This window comes from Silene latifolia, chromosome 2, assembly GCF_048544455.1.
Source record: "Silene latifolia isolate original U9 population chromosome 2, ASM4854445v1, whole genome shotgun sequence".
Taxonomy (NCBI): domain Eukaryota; kingdom Viridiplantae; phylum Streptophyta; class Magnoliopsida; order Caryophyllales; family Caryophyllaceae; genus Silene; species Silene latifolia.
In genome coordinates this window covers 113,701,096-113,717,099 of record NC_133527.1, presented here as the reverse complement: position 1 = coordinate 113,717,099, position 16,004 = coordinate 113,701,096, and the positions used below count along the sequence as shown (strand labels likewise).

At 41.6% G+C, this 16,004-nt stretch overlaps 1 protein-coding gene across 1 annotated transcript; it reads left to right on the top strand.

Moving 5' to 3' along the window:
- Positions 1 to 871: 871 nt before the first annotated feature.
- LOC141641195 (uncharacterized) lies at positions 872 to 3,161 on the top strand. The gene is made up of 6 exons (XM_074449866.1): positions 872 to 1,190; positions 1,275 to 1,413; positions 1,605 to 1,659; positions 1,881 to 2,021; positions 2,124 to 2,453; positions 2,550 to 3,161. Exons 1-6 carry the CDS (start codon positions 872 to 874, stop codon positions 3,159 to 3,161), a joined length of 1,596 nt encoding a protein of 531 aa, XP_074305967.1.
- Positions 3,162 to 16,004: the final 12,843 nt, after the last annotated feature.

Here is a 16,004-nt window from a genome sequence, read left to right as displayed (position 1 = left end):
ACTCTTCCCGCCAAGCACCCTGCCATCATCCAAATCACAACCTTCTAAGACTGACTGCTCACCATAAGGGATCACGACAGACACAATATAAACAAACAACAAAACAAAACCACATAAGGTCAGTAACTGAAGAGACACACCAACAACCACGGACACAACACATGCACAACAGAACACACACACATCACATCTCCTCCAACCAATCACCGTCACCAATTGTCCACTGGACCAGCCCTGCCAGTGGTGGACCGCAACGGTACCCACCAAATCCCCGCTCATCATACTGAGCGATAAACCCATGTCCATTAATGTGCACATCCCCTCCCGTGGCAGGTTCCACGGAGGGCAAACAACAGGCGTGAAGCCACTCCCGCAAGTGACTCCACTCAGTCGAGGACGCACCTCGAGAACCATAGACAAACAATCACAATCAGCTGCACCACAACAATGATAAACGAAACAGTACAACACCAACCAATTATCACAATCAGCCAACCATACCAACACTACATCAACCAAACCACATCAAAAGACACTCTAGACAACCAACAGTACGGAGAAAGCCCCTGATTTTCTGGATTGTGTTGCACAAGGATGGGCTCAGGAGGTCAGAGGGACCAAGATGTATGGGGTGGTTAGAGGATTGAAGCTGTTGAAAATAAATCTGAAGAAAATTAACAGGAATCATTTCTCAGATATATAGAACCAGGCTGATCTGGCTCAGACTCAGCTCGTTCAGTTACAAAAGCAGCTTATTTTACATTCATGGAACATGGAGCTTGTAGGGCAGGAGTATGAGGCTCATAAAAAATCCCTCATGTTGAATTCAACAAAGTTAGAATACCTCAAATAGAAGGCAAAAGCACACTAGATGATAGATGGTGACTCTAATACTGCTTACTTTCATGGTATTATTAAAGCCAGGAGGAATAAAAATTATATCCACCAAATTAGAGACCACAATGGCAATCTTTTTGAAGACAGGCAGGAGATCCAGGGCGCTTTTTTAGATTATTATCAGATGCTCTTGGGGTCAAGGAGTAGCACTAATGGTGTGAGGAAGGCTATTGTACAGAGGGGGAAGGTCTGCTCTGATATTCATTCTCAGATGTTTCTCTCTCCTATCTCTCATGAGGAAATAAAAGAGGTTATGTTCCACATTCCTAATGATAAAGCTCCTGGACCAGATGGTTAATCAAGCAAATTTTTCAAATATGCCTGGGATATCATAGGGGAGGATATTTGCAATGCTGTGACTGATTTTTTCTCTTCAGGGCAAATTTTAAAGCAGCTTAATGCCACTCTTATTACCCTAATCCCTAAAGTTGAACGTCCTGCAACAGTTTTAGAGTACAGACCCATTGCTTGTTGCAATGTAATCTACAAATGTATATCTAAACTTCTTTGCAACAGGTTAGCAAGGGTTTTGCCTGATATTATATCCCGTAATCAAGGAGGTTTAATTCAAGGGAGAAGTATTATGGAGAACATAATGATTTGTTAAGATATTATCAGGATGTATGACAAGAAAGCCATATCTTCTAGATGGCTATTTAAAATGGACCTCCAGAAAGCCTATGATACTATTGAATGGGATTTCCTAGATTAGATGTTGGTTGCTCTCAAGTTCCCAGATATCTTCAGGAATTGGATAATGCAGTGTGTTTCAACTGCTAGTTATTCTCTTAACTTGAATGGAGACATGTTTGGTTTTTTTAAAGGTCAGAGGGGGTTGAGGCAGAGAGATCCCTTGTCTCCTTTGCCTTTTACTATTTGCATGGAGTATCTTTCAAGACTGCTCAGTTGGTCAACTGAGCTCACTGGCTTTACCTTTCACCCCCTGTGTAAGAATCTGAAACTATCTCACCTTATGTTTTCAGATGACTTACTTTTGTTCTATGATGACTCTACTTAAAACTTTCTCTAGTTTTTCAAGGGCATCGGGCCTTAAAATGAGCAAGGGGAAATCTAATGCCTACTTTAATGGTGTTGCTGAGGGTTTGAAGAATGACATTCTTAAGGTATCTGGACTAGTGGAAGGCAAGTTACCCTTTAGATAACTAGGGGTTCCCATCAAGACCACTAGACTCACTGCTAAGGATTGTAAGCCTCTTATTGACAAGATGGTCCACAGAATCAGAACATTGGGTGCAAGAAAGCTGTCTTATGCTGGGAGACTGATTTTGGTCAGGGCTGTACTCAAAACCTTTCATAATTATTGGGCTCAGATGTTTATTCTACCTACTGGGATTATAACCAGAATTGAAGTTATTTGCAGGAATTTTCTTTGGGATGGGGGAGTGGATTTTATGAGATCTCCCCTAGTGGCCTGGGATAAAGCATGTAAACTAAAGACAGAAGGAGGACTTGGGCTAAAAAATGACGTGTTGTGGAATAGAGCAGCAGTGGACAAGCTTGTCTTGTGGATTGCTATGAAATCTGACCTCCTATGGGTCAGATGGGTTAACCACATTTATATTAAGGGAGTCCCCAGGCATAATTACTCCCCGACCAGCAACTCCTCATGGTATTGAAGGAAAATATGCCAGGTAAAGGAGAGTTTTCAGGTAGCGATCCAGCAGAATTTATGGGGGCTCAACCCAGCTCAGAGATTCACCATAGCAAAAGCTTATGATTTTCTGAGAGTTAAAGGGGATGAAGTTCAGTGGCACTCTTTGGTCTGGAATAAATGGACAATACTAAAGCATAGTTTTTTAGTATGGATATATCATCACGGCAATATGAACACGAAAGATAAACTCTTTAAGCTTAACATAAGTGAAGATGATACCTGCTGTATTTGTGGGATGAGTTCAGAGAGCATAGACCACCTTTTCTTTGATTGCCATTACAGTAAATCTATCATTTTTCAAGTCGGGGATTGGATGGATATCAGGCTACCGATCAGGGGTGTTCTTCGGTGGCGACTTGAGAAGATAGGGACTAGAATTCAGAAGGACATCATCAATGCCACTCTTAATGCATGCGTGTATCATATTTGGCGACAAAGAAACCTCAGTAGACATGATCTGACTTTGTTGCATCCTCAGAAGCTTGCTCTTCAGATTATTGCGGATATTCGTCTGAGAATGAAGGGGATGGATAACAGCAGACTTCAAGCTAATGACCAACAATGGATTCAAAGCCTTCTACAAAGTTAAAAGTATCAGATAAAGGAGAGGAAGAAGGAAGCTGGATGGTTTCTAGATTAGGGAAGATCGTTTTTTTAGGGTTCTTGTTTTTTTTTCCCAAATCTGATTTTGTTGTAAGGGATAATGTTCTGTTGTTTTTGGGGCCGCTTATAGTGGGTTGTGGTGTGAGTTTGGTTGGGGATGGGTTAGACTGTCATTTTTGACGGACCGACTCATGTCCTTGTATGGTTGACCTTTTCTTTTGATATATACTTACATTTTATCAAAAAAAAAAAACCAACAGTACGGAGTAGGCGAACCTACCTTTAACCAACAACAGCGATTCCACATCTGACCAAACTATATCCATCAACGAAGCAAAACACCTATACACACAGTACAAACATCTATTACTATTACCGTAACCCTAACTGAAACAACAACAATGATGATGATTATGACGACATACCTACACACATCAAACCGTCGTCAAGACCGCAACCCGACTCAAGCATCTCATCCCATGGTGTAGGCATCCTTAAGAACCTCAAGGCAAGGACTATGGTGAAAGGGAGAAGGAGAGACGTCACCTAGGTTTAGGAAATGAAGTGCGGAAATGATTTGCGGTTTTACAAAACACGATTTATAATTCCCCGCTGCAAACCCGTTACTCGATCGAGTAACTAACTTACTCGATCGAGTGACACCTACTCGATCGAGCTCCCAATCTACTCGATCGAGTAGCCTCAGCTAGATCGAGTCCCACGTAGAACATAGCTCACATCATCACAAGATATAACCCCTAAGGTTTCCCATGGTCAAAATCAGTGTCTAAGGTCAGTCAACGTCGGTCAACGGGTCCCTAAAAGGACGGGTATTACAGTCTTCCCCCCTTAAAAATAACTTCGTCCCCGAAGTTCGACTCATCCTTTCCCGCGACACACAACAAAGAAACCAAGTTCATCACCACCGTTTACCCGACACAGGTCAACATATCTGTTTAGAAATACCATCCCCTTACGTATGTTCATCAGACATCATCATCATCCACCTTAGCATACAATACACAACACGACCCTCAACGAACCACTAACCTCCTTTAAAGTCACTGAGCACACACTAACCACAAGAACGACTATCTCGACAATCACTTGCAATTAATACCTGATATTGTTCCAACGTACATCAACACATCATACCATACTTTCATCCATTACTTGTCAACGGTTACCAGATACAAAACACACAAAACAACGGTTCTACCACATATTCGCAACAATACAGTGTCCATTCCGCTATATTATTTTTAGCCGCACAACACAATTCTATTAATAGCAACTCCACTACTGCCAATCACATCCGATTCTCCTGACAACATAACCAATAATTACTGAAAATAAAATATTAACGACATGCTATTTTATTCAACAATTATAAACTCTTACTCAATGCACAATAACCACTGTAAAACTATTCAAACAATCATTCACATACTTTAAAATACCACAAAGATACTGTAAAATTGTTATAATTACGTCATTTTTCCTTTGCGACATTACTCTTCCCCTCTTAAAGGAACTTCGTCCCCGAAGTTCACCACCAAATAACTTTCCTGTCCCATAAACCGATACCTATTATACCACATTGACATTACATACGAACCACAATGCAAACTTGACTCATGATAACTGATATACTTCTTGACATTACTCAAATTTGATCCGTATAAATATAAAACCACCGCAAGCGTGTATCCCCCCCAAGATATGCGGTTACCAACTAATAGCCATGTCAGCAATTAATTTATCATACGATTATAAAAATTATGCAACCAATTTATAACCATTGTACATCACATATCTAAGGCAGCTTGATATAGCATACAAAATTATATAAATATCACCGAAAATTGTACAAATTAACCAATGTACACATCCGACTCAAGACAACCACGCCACTTTCTTGACATTACGTAAACATGACTCACATGATAGATATGTATATATATGCAACTGTTGAACCTCACATAACCTAAAACGACATGCTTCATCATCTTAACTTATATGCATAGTGTTGACAATTTTATACATCGCACGACCACACGCAACAACATGACCATCAGTGAGCGTAAACAATGGTATAAGCACATCCAACAAGAAATGATATAACAACATCCAAAAACATGATGATTCTACCAAATTTTAAAACAAAAAGTAGCTGTAACAGTGCTACTCGATCGAGCTCGTAGGGCACTCGATCGAGCTGCACTTACTCGATCGAGTTCATCAGCTACTTGATTGAGTAGGCTGAGATCAGAACACCCCTCAAGTGACACACCTGCAGTTACTCGATCGAGTGAGGGGCACTCGATCGAGTAGCCACAGGTCGAAAAGCCTCCAAAAATAATATTAAAACCAAACATCTATATAAACACGAGTCAGAACACCTTCCCGACTCCAATATCCTGCATAAACTGTCTAAAAGTATCCAAAATATGGCCTTATGGCCAACCATACAAACCAAAGTCTAATAAAGTACCACCAACAAGAGCAAATACTATCCACTACAAACCATGAAACGATAGAAAAAGAAAAGGAGTATCATCACTCCACATCCTGCTCATCCATGACCTCATCACCACCACCACCACCAGATGTGCCCGCTCCTGCTGCATCATATCCAGCAACACCACCAACACCAGCATCCGCGCCCACATGCCACGGGGCCAAGCAACCGTAGGGATATGACTGGGGCTCTCCCCAAGTAGACCTCTCCACGCCGAAAGAGTGAAAAACTCCACTATCGTCCCCAACGCCCCTCCACCACACGGGCTGCGTTGCCTCGGTTCCGATGCCCTGCACATACGCCATCTCATGGAGGTTCCGGAGTGTCAAGGTAGCAGACACCCTCTCCGTGAGCTGGCTCACTCTCATCTCTGGGCTGTAGAAAGGAGGGTAACCGGGGTACTGGTACTGTGGAGGTACCGGCTGCTCGGGCTGAGTGTCAGCCATCCTCTCTCTCACTCGTCGTGGTCCCCTCCCCACTCTAGGCTGGGCATCCTCCGGTCTCACCTGGTCCCCCTTCCTCGACTCGGGCATCACCGTCAAGATATCCGGGTCTATGAGGTAGAGCTGTCTCTGGGGAGTCTCCTCCTCCTCGTCAGAATCGGCAGCTACCACTGCCGCCGGTAAGGGCTCAGTCGCTGGGAGGTGCTCAGGAGCAGGTACACGCATCCAACTCATACCCTACACTCTCCATGGCAACCCACCACCCTCCAAGGTTCTCAACCATTTCTGGTCAAGGAAATACTCACGGTCCAAGGTAGGTACCATAGAGGTCAAAGGGGTATAGGCCGAGGAGGCCTCAAAGGTAGTCAGCCTCTCTGCCAACCGAGTGGTAATGGCACCACAACTCAGAAAATGGGTGTCGGAAGAGGCCATCAAGGCCAAGCTGGCACACACTATGTCCGGGTCACTAAAGGTGACTCTCTGGGACCGGTTGGGGTTAAGGTCCGCCACCAGCAACATGACCTCATGTGAGTTTAACTTACTCACATCCCTCCTCTCATAAAGCAGACAAGTGAAGGCACGGAGGAAAATCTTCAAGGTGACATGTTGGACATCGTTTATCAACATGTTACTCGAATTGGGTGCGGGTTTCCCGGTAAAGCAAGGCATGAGGCTACTAACCCCACACTCAGACGGGATGCTCCTGAGGGCTCCTTTGGCAGGTTTGGCAAGGCCAAGGTAGGTGGCAAACATATCCATGGTAAGAAGAAAACTGGTGTTCATAAGACGGAACTCAATGGTCTGTTCCACTGCATCATACTTAAAGGAACTCATGAACTCAAGGGTCAGAAAAGCATAAGAGTGCTTCCGGAGGCGGTACAACCCAGTCATCCCCAAAGTCTCGAAGACATGCCTAACATCGGTCTCAATCCCCAAGTCAGTCAAGAGAGTCGTGTTGATACAACGGGTGGGTCTCATTTTGCGTCTCTGTAAGGCAACAAAATTATCCCTTTGTGTAAAGTCCACAAAGACAACATACATGTACTCGGGTACTGCTGGGACCGTAGGTCCCCCACTCCCCTCTCCTACCTCGGGCTCAGAAGCCCTCCCCCTCTTGCTCTGACGGGTTCCCACAGTTGGTCTCGGCATCTGTTTTGTAACACAAACTTAGATATACAAACCACATATACTTGAAAGCATGTAAAACATTCATGTAAAACATTCATGTATGATCATGGAAAAAGAGCTACTACGTACACACTTTCACCAACAATCCAGAAATTTTAAGTATAAACTCTCAAATTTATCATCAGACGGTCTCACAGCTGTAAAGATTTTGACAAATATGGCATCAATTAACATCACCACTACCACTTCTGAAAATTAACACTCAAAATAACTTTGTAGATAGGCAAATTTCACAATAATGTAAGACGAATTTTAATTTGGGGCACTTTTAAGACGGAGTTTTAAGGCAAAATTTTAAGCAAAATTCATCAAAATCAACTCCAAATATGATATATACAACATACATTACCCAATTTTCCACCTTTTATATCCAAAAGACAACCAAAAATTCAATTCAAATCTCAAACCCTAGAAATTTCGAGACATACAAACCCCCAAATTGATTCGATTTTTGCATAACTAACATTAATAATTAACAAATTTAAGCAAATAGATCATGTGACGATAATTATAAGCAAGATTGGGCACATATAAATCGAATTTTCAGCATACATTAACATCCTACACGCCTCTAATCAATTAAAACATAAGAATAGGATAAACAAACTCACCTTGATGGATTAGCAAGCAAAAAGGAAAGAAACTAAGCAAGAAAACACAAGATCTAAGCACCAAAGATCACAAGTTTGAGAGCACTTTGAGAGAGTTTTAGGAATTAGGGTTTTGAAAAATGAAAGAATAAGGAAGAAGGAATAGAAAAGAAGGGTTATGAATCACGCGAAATCCCGGATACTATTCACTTACTCGATCGAGTAAGTAGGTTACTCGATTGAGTGGCCTCTCCTTGATCGAGTTGGAGCTACTCGGTCGAGTTTTTCCGCTGGCAGATCCAACTTTTCGACGTTATAACTTCCTAACTAGATCGAATGAGGTCTACTCGATAGAGTAGATAATCTTACTCGGTCGGGCAAGTTTAAGAACGAGGTCAAAAGTTACGGATTCAAGTAACGGTTCCTGCAAAACAACAACTCGTGTCGATTCCAAAGTAAATTCGGAAATCGTCACAGATTATTACATTCATTCTTGTCAAATTACCACTATACTAATGCAATGTATCGATCTAACAAACATATTACTTCGTTCAACATATTTCACCTTATTCTATAACAAACATTACGCAACCAAATAACTACGCTATCAGCTTTCTCATGCATACATTCAACACATTTCTTTACTTCTAACCATGCAATTGCAACTTCATCAATACGACTTCTAATCCTATCATTCCAAGTATTCGTCTAACATTTAACCATGTTACAACAAATTATCGACTAGCTTTCTCAACTTAACTATGCCATATCACGGAAGCATTCAACCATTCATCCATCACACGTACCAAATATTACTTTGACAAATGTTACGAATTATTCAAATCTTACTACTTACCGCCATCACCGCATACAAGTCTCACAACTTCTATACCAATGCACAAGGGACGATTTAAAAAACATTACCATCACTATATTACACCACACTGTCACATATTATAGCCATTCCACCACTTTCACTACGTTCATACACATCTCTACTCAACCACATATTTGCACAGTTCCTCATTACCATTACGCGTACTTGCACAATAAAGACTTTATCACAAACATTCCTAACATAACTATTATACACACTAGGCATACAATTTCCGACTTGATATTCCCATACCCGGTGACTGGCTCAAGCATAATGGGGCCATGATTTTGAAATGAGGGCGCCTACTCACCCAAAATCTAGCATCAGCTGGGGCTCCCAATATACATACACCAGGTTCATTTAATTAGACTTACTACGTTCATTAGGCTCATTTGTTACTGGTTCCAAAATCGTCGCTCTGATACCAATTTCTGACACCCCCATATACCCAGGAGCCTTAACAAGACCTTCCTTAGTATATAAGGGCGTCACCATCTCGGTTGCCCGAGGACAGTAAATATCAAAAGTTGATAAAAGAACAATTAAGTTATTTTACAAGTGATTAACACAACTAACGATATACAAAAGATACAACTCAAAAACACTAACTACTATGTGAACTACTTCTGTCGTGACTCGTGGAAGACTCGTCCCGCCAAGCACCCAGCCATCATCCAAATCACAACCTGCTAAGACAGGCTGCTCACCATAATGGATCACGGCAGACACAACAGAAACAAACAACAAAACAAAACCACACAAGGTCAGTAACTGAAGAGACACACCAACAACCACGGACACAACACATGCACAACAGAACACACACACACACACATCACATCTCCTCCAACCAATCACCGTCACCGACTGTCCACTGGACCAGCCCTGCCAGTGGGGGACCGCAACCGTACCCACCAAATCCTCGCTCATCATACCGAGCGATAAACCCATGTCCATTAATATGCACATCCCCTCCTGTGGCGGGTTCCACGGAGGGCGAACAACAGGCGTGAAGCCACTCCCGCAAGTGACTCCACTCAGCCGAGGACGCACCTCGAGAACCATAGACAAAACAGCACAACACCAACCAATTATCACAATCATCCAACCATACCAACACTACATCAACCAAACATCAAAAGACACTCTAAATAACCAACAGTACTGAGTAGGCGAACCTACCTTTAACCAACAGCAGCGATTCCACATCCGACCAAACTATATCCATCAACCAAGCAAAATACCTATACACACAGTAAAAACATCTATTACTGTTACCGTAACCCTAACTGAAACAACAACAATGATGATGATGATGACGATATACCTACACACAACAAACCGTCGTCAAGACCGCTACCCAACTCAAGCATCTCATCCCATAGTGTAGGCATCCTCAAGGATCTCAAGGCAAGGACTATGGTGAAAGGGAGAAGGAGAGACGACACCTAGGTTTAGGAAATGAAGTGCGGAAATGATTTGCAGTTTTACGAAACACGATTTATAATTCCCCGCTTCAAACCCGTTACTCGATCGAGTACCTAACTTACTCGATCGAGTGACACCTACTCGATCGAGCTCCCAAGCCACTCGATCGAGTAGCCTCAGCTAAATCGAGTCCTACGTAGAACATAGCTCACATCGTCACAAGATATAACCCCTAAGGTTTCCCATGGTCAAAATCAGTGTCTAAGGTCAGTCAATGTTGGTCAACGGGTCCCTAAAAGGACGGGTATTACAATGATGTTGTATTAGATGGTAATTATATGGTTTTGTGATAATAGGAGGTGGTTTCATAGAGGAGTAATATTGATTAGCTGCTTTGTGATGATCAGGTGATTGCTTATTCCAAGTAGGGTTTCCCTACTCGGTTATTGGTTACAAAGTTGTTGGTGTTGGTTATGTTTAATGTTGATCTTTAACATATTGGATTGTATTGGTGTTGTTGTTGTATAATTAGTTGTGTTATGTTTGTGTGTGGTTCGCGAGGCGTGTCTTCGGCTGAGTGGAGTCACTTGCGGGAGTGGCTTCACGCCCTTAATTTGCCCTCTATGGAACCTGCCACAGGAGGGGATGTGTACATTAAGGAACATGGGTTATCGCTCGGATTAGATGAGCGGGGTTTTGGTGGGTACGGCTGCGATCCCCCACTAGCGGCGTGGAATACCTGTTGCGATGGGTGTTCTGGTAGGACTACACACTTTAGCGTGTAGTCAGGTGTGTGGAGATATCATGGAGTTAGGAGTTGTGTGTTGTTTGTATATTGTGTATCTTGCTTTATGTAATCAGTAACTGACCCCAGTTTAAATGTTTTGAAAATTGTGGTGATCCATTCGGGGATGGTGAGCAGTTATGAGCAGGTATGAGATGTCTTGCGTGAGGGATAGTTGGGATGGAGTCATCACCTGTTATTAGAGTCTTCCGCTGTGTCATAAATTTAGATTTCTTTTCAGTTGTTTGGTTTTTTGGGAACTTTTGTATTTGTTTTACAGTTTGGGATTTTGATATTGTAATCACTTAAACTCTTTTACGTATTTAAGTATGTTCTTAATGGTCTATTTGCTGTACATTGCCCCGGGTAACCGAGATGATAGCATTCCCGTGCATTTGGTGGTCCTGGTAAGGCACTTGGTGTATGGGGGTGTTACAAAGTGGTATCAGAGAGAGGTCAGTCCAGTTACAAGAGGGGCAACCATAACCAAGCGAGGGCTTACTCATCGGGATCGGGGTTTAGTGATGGAGCTTCCTATGGGCGTGAGTGAGGTGGTGGTAGTAGCAGCTGGGGTATATCTTGTTACAACTGTGGCGGTATGGGCCACAAGAGACATGAGTGTAATAGTGCTGTGGGAAGGGGTTTTCAGAGGCTATCACAGGGGAGTTTCTCTCATGGTCCGTCTCAGAGTTATGCTAGCAACATGCCGGCTGGGTCATGGAACAATAAGGGTGGTCAGAGTAACAACAACGGGGGATCTAGCCGTAACGACGGTAATTCTTATCAGAAACCGGCAGCTAACAACAACTAGGGGTCGGCTGCCAAGCCATATACTAGTACTAGTACTGTCCAGGGAGGTGGACAAAAGACCAAGGGCAAGTTATTCATGATGGACAAGAAAGCTGCTGCTGATAATGCTCACGTAATCACGGGTACTTTTCTTGTTAATGGTGTTTTTACCTTTGTTTTGTTTGATTCAGGGGCGTCACATTCTTTAGTATCGTTGAGTCATGCTAATCTTTTGGGTTTAAGAGAGTTTGAGTCTGTAAAAGATGAGGTTTTTATACCGCCGGGTGAGTTTGTATCTTGTGGGACGTTGTATAAAGGTGTATCTATGATAGTTGGGCAGGTTGACCTTCCAGTGGATTTGTTAGAGTTTCCTATGGATGGTTTTGAGATGATAGTTGGTATGGATTGGCTGAGTAAGTACAAGGCCAGAATAGATTGTCACCAAAAGAGAGTCTCTTTGAGAGGTCCTAAGGGAGTTAGTGTGTCTTATCGTGGGTTTATTGTCAAACCCAAAGTTAAAGTGATTGCAGCGGTGACATTATCTTATCTGAGGAAGGGGTGCCTTTGATTCTATGTCATGTGAGAGACCATAGTAAGGTGAGTTCGACAGCTGATCAAATACCAGTGGTGGGAAAGTTTCCAGATGTTTTTCCACAGGAGATACCGGGTGTGCCACAAAAAAGGGAGATAGATTTCAGTGTGGAGCTGAAACCAGGGACATGACCAATCTCTAGGGCCCCGTACCGCATGGGTCCTAAGGAGTTGGAGGAGCTAAAGAAACAGCTGGATGATTTGATAGGTAAGGAATATATTAGACCTAGTGTATCCCCGTGGGGAGCACCAGTTCTGTTTGTGAAGAAGAAAGATGGGAGTTTGAGATTATGCATCGACTATAGAGAGCTGAACAAGGTTACAGTAAAGAACAAGTATCCTTTGCCAAGGATAGATGACCTGTTTGATTAGTTGAGTGGGTTAGGAGTCTTTTCCAAGATTGATTTGAGATTAGGTTACCATCAGGTGAGGATTCGGGATGAGGACATACCAAAGACAACTTTTACATCGAGGTATGGTCACTATGAGTACGTGGTGATGCCGTTTGGGTTATCTAATGCAGCAACAGTCTTTATGGATTTGATGAACTGGGTCTTCAGTTAGTTTTTGGATGGGTTTGTGGTGGTGTTCATAGATGATATCTTAGTATATTCCAAGACTAAGGAGGAGCATGAGGAGCACTTGAGGTTGGTGTTGCAGACTTTACGTGACAATCAGCTGTTTGCAATGTTGTCTAAGTATGAGTTCTGGCTCGAGGAAGTTGGCTTTTTGGGGCATGTGATTTCCAAAAATGGTGTAGCTGTGGATCCGGCAAAGATAGAGGCAACAACTAGGTGGGAAGCACCGAAGAATGTGGCAGAGATCAGGAGTTTCTTGGGTTTGGCAGAGTACTATCGTCAGTTCGTGAAAGACTTTTTAAAGATTGCCAGACCTATGACAACGTTGATGAGGAAAGAGAACAGGTTTTGTTGGGATGAAAGTTGTGAGACAACGTTCCAAACATTAAAGGAGCGTTTGACCACAGCTCTAGTCTTAGCTTTACCTGATGGGTGTGAGAACTTTGAGGTATATACATATGCTTCAAAGAATGGGTTAGGATGTGTATTGATGCAGAATGGGAAAGTAATTGCCTATGCTTCTAGGCAATTGAAGCCTTATGAGGAGAACTACCCGACACATGATCTAGAGTTGGGTGCAATTGTGTTTGCTCTCAAGATTTGGAGGCACTATCTGTTAGAAATCTAGATCTCTTTTACTCATCATATTCATATATGCAATGATATTAATTTAGTCATAAAATTAAAAGTGATCTTATGCATGCAAACTATATGTAAAATAAGGAAGAAATCTTCATTCTTACATTGTTTTCGGATCAAAGGGCACAAGAGAGTTCTCCTACTCTCTTGTTCTTGAGCTCTTCTTAAATGGATGAACAAAGGATACAAGTATAGTATCCCTCCCAAGGAATAATACCCAAGATATACTCTTAACAAAATTAATATTATTAATATTAGAATAACATAAATTTAAATAAAATGACCCAAAAATATTTTTGTCCTCTTTGGATTTCGGTCAAGAGGAGGATGAAGAAGGAAGAAATATTTTTATCTCTCTAAAAATATTTTTATGATATTGGAATGAATGAATACACTAGATTTTCATGTAGTGTATGTTGGGAAAATAAGAGAAAACCCTTGGCTTCTCTTATGACCAAACCGGGTAGGGTGAGGGCATTAGGCCAATGCATGGCATTTTTGTCTTACCCATAAAAGTAGGCATGTAAGAGTAGGTATTAGTGTGATAATTATGCTTTTAAACAAAATATAAAACACACTTAAATACACTACTCCACCCTTATATTTCGGTACATATAATGTAACATGGAAAGTCCATTTTACACATTATTTTGTCAATATGTCACATGTTACATGTTGCATGACATTAGGTGCATAAAATGTATTTTTAACAATTAAAAATCAACATATTAACAAAATATGTCACTTATAAACATAACCTAGTAATTCATAATTATTTGTACCGAAATAAATTCCCGAGTTATAAAATACAACATTCTGTATTAATAATAATCAATTCATTCTGTTTCAATTTGTTTCTGTAAACAATAATTTCATCTAAGTAATAAAACAATTCGATCACTTAGACCGTATCTTATTTAATCAGATTATAATGAGATACGTAAATTTTACTTCCAAAATCGTCCATCAATTTTCAAGTAATTTAATTAACTCGTAACGTTATACGATTAATTAAATGATCAATTAAGAGTATTATCCTTTAGGTATGACCTAGGGGATCAACTGATCACCACCGTCGCACGACAGTAATGTCAAACTCTAGTCACCCAATCATTACCGATATGTGTGGACCAGTTGACAGTAAAATTACTTCCCAATTGTATTCTTTAAAATGAGACTTAAACATGTGATCATTATGATCAACAGTTGTGATCGCATTATTGTCGGAGGACACATATTCCAACAATCTCCCACTTGTCCTCGACAAGTGTGCGTCACCAATTCTCTTGTCCTATTACTATCTCCCACTCAATGCAAGGTGTCTTTCAGGTCGTACTTGCAAGTGATCATATCGAGAGTGGTTTCCTCGATCTGGAGAACAACTGATTGACCGGATTTATCCACCATGGATACATTCCGAGCGTGGCCACGCATTTCGTTCATTCGCTCGAGTGGCCCTGAGATATTGTTATAACCCTGACTAGGGGTGGACAATTCCTATCGCACTCATTCCCTTCGACTAGCCACAACCATCATAACCCAAAATATGCCCATTTGACCCCATTTACGAAGGTCGTAGTAACACAAATCAAAGTTAATCTGAAACTGTGCCATCTTAGGCGAATAGTCTTTAGTCAAAAGAATCGACTCATTAGAATACTATAGTAGCTCTCGCTACGACCAGGCTATATAAATTTGTCAGAACTCTATAAGCGGTCATAAGGCCTGACAAAGTGTTCCTAACAGTCTGCCTATGTGATCGACTAGTCATTCTCATATGACTCAATGACACTTGAACTTGCCATCAATCGCATCACACTCTAGTCACTTCGAGATGTCACCTCATACAAGTGACTATGGGCGAATACTATGTTAATCCGTGTTCACTTTAACGGGGTTCAAAAGTCACTACAACGCGTTTGGATGTAACAATGTATAAAGAAAAGATAAAAGACAAATTTGATTATGAACATGAACAAAAAACAACATTTTTATTTCATTTCAAAATCTAACATACACTTGGTACACATTTAAGTCCCATGGACTCAACATGTCCCTCATGCTTAGCTTGCGATAAAGGCTTGGTGAGCGGATCGGCTACGTTGTCATCCGTCCCAACCTTGCAAATCGCTATTTCCTTTCTTTCAATGAAATCTCTTATTACATGATATTTTCTAAGTACATGTCTAGATCTATTACTAGACTTTGGCTCCTTAGCTTGGAAGATCGTCCCACTATTATCACAATAGAGAGTGATGGGATCATTGGCGGTAGGTACTACTCTTAGACCTTCCGTGAATTGCTTGATCCACACAGACTTCCTTGGCGCTTCCGATGCCGCAATGTACTCGACCTCCGTTGTTGAATCATGATTCTGACTTCCTTGAAGCTTCTCCAGCTA